We start from the raw sequence: 5,000 nt of genomic DNA on the forward strand, positions 1-5,000 counted from the left end.
TCATCATCATCATTATCATCATCACCCTCTCTCTCTCTCTCTCTCTCTCTCTCTCTCTCTCTCTCTCTCTCTCTCTCTCTCTCTCTCTGTGTGTGTGTGTGTGTGTGTGTGTGTCCCCGCCCCCAACTCTATCGAAACTGTAAATACCCTTCAACAGTCGTAACGTCACTTCCTTCCTAATGACGCATGATAACTTAGTAACACTGGCTCTAAACTATCGGAACAATGGCGGACGCCCGTATGAAATATTTATCCGGCAAGCATAAAAGCGTTTCCAGAGGAAGAAAACCCCATAAATTTGTTCATGTTTTGATTTTTACACATTCTGATCACAAGGCATATGAAAAGGGAATGAAAAGTTTTAGCCAGCATGAAGAATAAAAAGTAATGATTTTCTTTGTTTAGAACCAAGATGTCCGCCGCTGCCGGGCGGCGTGACATCAGACTACTGAATCCTATTGGGACATAGATCGTTTCGTAATTATGTCAATCGCCCCCCCCCCCCTACCCTTATTTCTTTTGTTCCCTGTTGGTAACCTCAAGTTTTTGTGTTATTGTGTGTGGGGGGGAGAAGTGGAAAGGGGGGAGGGGGTGGGGGTGGGGGGGGGGGGGGGGGGTTCTTGTTAATGTTGGTGGTGGTGATGGTAATGGCCGTGGTGGTGGTGGTGTGTAACTATGTATGTGTGTGCGTGGGTGTTTGTTGTTGTTGTTGTTGTTGATGTTTGTGGTCGTTTGTTTTTGTTGTTTTTTTACTTTTTGTTTTGTTTTTTGTCTTTTTTTTATTTGTTAAATTTCAGGTCATATTATAAACATAACGAATTGCGTTTTCGGTAAAACTGTGCTTTGTGTGTGTGGGGGGGGGTGTGTGTGTGTGAGAGAGAGAGAGAGAGTGAGTGTGAAATATCATCTACTCACGTGCAAAATGAGTGACATTTGACAGACTAAATACGCTCAGTGTGAGGCCTATTATCTGTTTCTTTTAACAGGATAAAAACATTTCATATCGCGCCATGGAAGCAGTTATCTTATTTCTAACAACACTCAGCCCAGCATCTCGGTTTATCAAGCCATTGTCTTGACACGTTAGATAGGCATCAGTGCTGATGTGCCAGCGGGTCTGGAGTTCGAAACTTGACGGGGAGTTGACTTCACATGTTCTATGTTATGTCATGCTGACTTCGCGATTTGGTTTGTTTATATCACCAGTAAATTACCTTTTAAGATGGAGAGAGAGGGGGAGAGAGAAGAGGGAAGAGAAAGAGGGAGAAAAAGTGGCAGAGAGAGCATATAGATAGTATGCGCTTGGCAAAGAAGCTCATAACATTGCCATCCGGAAGTATAACGGACCAACACACAAAACTATGTGTATCCATGAACGTTTATAGTCAGGTTAATTAATACAGTTCAGTGAGCATTACTGATAAACGCGGATGGCAAAAAACAATAACAAAGACCTGAGTGACGTCATCTTCGAACTATCTATACTGTTTGTTTAGCTAAAAAACTAATAACATTTCCAGCCGGATATATTTTGTACCAAAACACAAAACCTGTGTAACCTCGAACGTTTATTGTCTGATTTATAGAATTTAGTGAGAATTAATCATAAAAATGGCTGGCTAAAAGCAATAGCAAAGAGCTGAGTGACGTCAATTTCGTTTTATCTTTACATGATCGTGAGCACCAATATTATAGATAGTATGCGCTTGGCTAAGAAGCTCACAACATTTCCATCCGATAGTATTAGGGACCAACACACAAAACTCGATGTCACCATGAACATAATCTGATAATACAGTAAAGTGAGAATTGGATTCAATAGTCCGATGTCACATTGCCCAGCAACGGCGGACATCGTGCTTCTAAACAAAGAAAATCGGTACTTTTTATTCTTCATGCTGGCTAGAACTTTTCATATGTCTTGTGATCAGAATGTGTAAAAGTCAAAACATGATCAGATTTATAATGTTTTCTTTTTCTCTGAATACGCTTTTATGCTCGTCAGAGAAATATTTCATAAGGGCGTCCGCTATTGTTCCGATAGTTTAGAGCCAGTTACTAAGTTACATGCGTTATTACGAGGGCAGTGACGTTACGACTGTTGAAGCGTATTACTCACAAACGTGGATGGCAAAAAACAATGACATTGACCCGAGTGACGTCAACTTCATTCTATCTATTCAATAGCGAATTATAAATTTCAAACTCACCTATCAAATTCTGTTAGACGGCTGGAATCTCGAAAACCCTTAGCAAACGGGTTACTGTCTATCTTTAATTTGGTTATCTGGAAAGAGAAAAATGAGATATTATCATTATGGCTGTGTGTATGAGAGCGATCTATATTCATGTTTTCGTCCAACCAAGTCATCAATCACATGATTTGTTGCTGTCCACGGATTGGATATTTCTTCAGAAATGTAAACACGCTGAATTGTTTATGAAAGTTGTAAGCATACCCATATGTCAAGCTGAACAAAATGACGAATCGTGATGTTAGATATTTCAAAAACTGTGAACACTTTTCACTATGTGGGTCACTTTGAGCACGTTGTCCAATGACCTTGAGCACATGGAAATGTAATACAGATCATGCTCATTGATTCTGTGCGATTGGATGATTTACTCAAAATATTCCGCCAATTGGATTCAGTAGTCTGATGTCACGAGCCTGGCAACGGCGGCCATCTTGGTTCTAAACAAAGAAAATCTTTACTTTTTATTCTTCATGCTGGCGAGAACTTTTCATTCCCTTTTCATATGCCTTGTGATCAGAATGTGTAAAAGTCAAAACATGATCAAATTGATGGGGTTTTTTTCCTCTGGATACGCTTTTAAGCTCGCCGGAGAAATATTTCATACGGCGTCCGCCATTGTTCCGATAGTTTAGAGCCAGTGTTACTAAGTTACCATACGTCATTAGGAAGGAAGTGACGGTACGACTATTGAATCCCATTGGATATAACGGACCAACACACAAAATTGTGTGTAACCTTGACCGTTTAAAGATAGTATGCGCTTGTCTAAGAAGCTCACAACATTGCTATCCGGAAGTATAATGGGCAAACACATAAAACTATGAGTAACCATCAACGTTTATAGTCTGGTTAACACGTTTTAGTGAGAATTACTCATAAACACGGATGGCAAAAAAAACAGTAACAAAGACCCGAGTGACGTCATTTAGTTTAATCGATTGATTTTTTTATTTAATTGATTTTTTGATTTTTTAATTATTTTTTTTTTTTTTTTTTGGGTACTGAATTTTTAATCTATTTTTTTTTTTCTCCGGCCAAAATGTAAAAACGTGTAATGTCAAAATATCATGACGGAACTGGTGGTATCTTCTATCTTCTGCCAGGGACATTCAACCGGATACATTGCAAGGTGTGAGGTCAGGGGGCGTTGGGTCAGGGGTCAGGTTACACTGGTGACAAAATAATTAGGCTGTAAAAAGGCCTCCCTGCGTAAGAAAAAAAAAAGGCCCGTGGTGGTAATAGCTTTAAGACCATAATTTAGGTTTTCGGTAGAGGGAATGGTTAAGTTCTTGGACATTTTTTTTTTCTTTTCTGCTTTTCTTAATTTTCTCTTTATATTCTCTCCTCCCTCCACCCCCCCCCCACCCCTTTCCCATCCCTTTCTTCTTCTTTTTTTTCCCCCCATTCAATGTACTATTATTATTTTTTCTTTCCTTCTTTTCTCTTTCTTTCTTATTTTTATTTTGTGTGAAATGTGGTGGGCTTTGGGGGCCTGAGCTGGTTGGGAGACTCGTCACAATAATTATTTGGCCCAGTGAATAAACTCTGATAAGTCACAATTCCTTATGATTACAGTTACTGTAATAAATATATTATCTTGTAAAGAAAATAAGAGTGAAGATCCTTGCCAAAGTCTAAACTTTTGCGCCGCCGATAGAGAGAACTCGAACCTGGGACCATCCGGGTGTAAACCGAGCGTCATAATACCACAAAACCATTAAGTGGCATGAAGGAATCATAACATTGTTTTGTGTGCTAGAACTGTTTAAGCATTTGACTCAATACGATTCAGTAGTCTGATGTCACGCGCCCGGCAACGGCGGCCATCTTGGTTCTAAACAAAGAAAATCATTACTTTTTATTCTTCATGCTAGCTAGAACTTTTCGTTCCCTTTTCGTATGCGAATGTGTAAAAGTCAAAACATGATCAAATTTATGGGGTTTTTTTTCCTCTGGAAACGCTTTTATGCTCGCCGGAGAAATATTTCATACGGGCGTCCGCCATTGTTCCGATAGTTTAGAGCCAGTGTTACTAAGTTACCATGCGTCATTAGGAAGGAAGTGACGTTATGACTAGTGAATCCTATTGTCTCCATTATTAATAGTTCTCACTACAAAAGAGAGCCTTTCTAGAATCTTATCACATCACTGACACTGTGCATCAAAATGGAGAAATTAATTATGATAAATGAATAGAATAATATTAGACAAAAAGCAAAATGTAAGGGCCAGTTATTATTATCATTGATATTATTGTTCTTGTTATCATTATTATTATTATTATTATTATTATTATTATTATTATTATTATTATTATTATTATTATTATTATTAGCATTATCATCATCATCATCATCATCATCATCATCATCATCATCATCATCACCATTATCATCATTATTATCATCATCATCATCATCATCATCATCATCATCACCATCATCACCACCACCACCACCACCACCACCACCATCATTTAATTACTATTATATTATCATGAATATAATTTGATTAAACGTTAACGCTAAATTTCTATCTATTCTATCCCTTTAACTGCCTCGTTTCCATAAAGAAAAAAAATCGCTAATGTCGTGACAAGAAATCAATTCTTAATGACGATACACAGACATTTGAGTGATGGGATTACCTAGCTACTGACGTGTTGACCACTGAAGGTTGTGTAAAGAAACGTCACAGATTGTCAAGTGTTCCTTTTAAAATGTAGTTTGAGCCTAACGTGTA

General features: G+C 38.2%; 1 protein-coding gene across 1 annotated transcript in view; it reads right to left on the reverse strand.

The window, feature by feature from the left end:
- Positions 1 to 5,000, reverse strand: part of LOC144976987 (uncharacterized) — a 68,294-nt gene that overhangs the window by 1,589 nt on the left and 61,705 nt on the right. Inside the window, exon 7 of the mRNA XM_078921642.1 lies at positions 2,211 to 2,287. Within this exon, the coding sequence (XP_078777768.1) occupies positions 2,211 to 2,287 (77 nt within the window). The remainder of the gene's footprint in view (positions 1 to 2,210; positions 2,288 to 5,000) is intronic.

The sequence above is a fragment of the Berghia stephanieae genome, chromosome 7, assembly GCF_034508935.2.
Source record: "Berghia stephanieae isolate SIO BIC M18660-M18661 chromosome 7, UCSD_Bste_1.3, whole genome shotgun sequence".
Classification (NCBI taxonomy): Eukaryota; Metazoa; Mollusca; class Gastropoda; order Nudibranchia; family Aeolidiidae; genus Berghia; species Berghia stephanieae.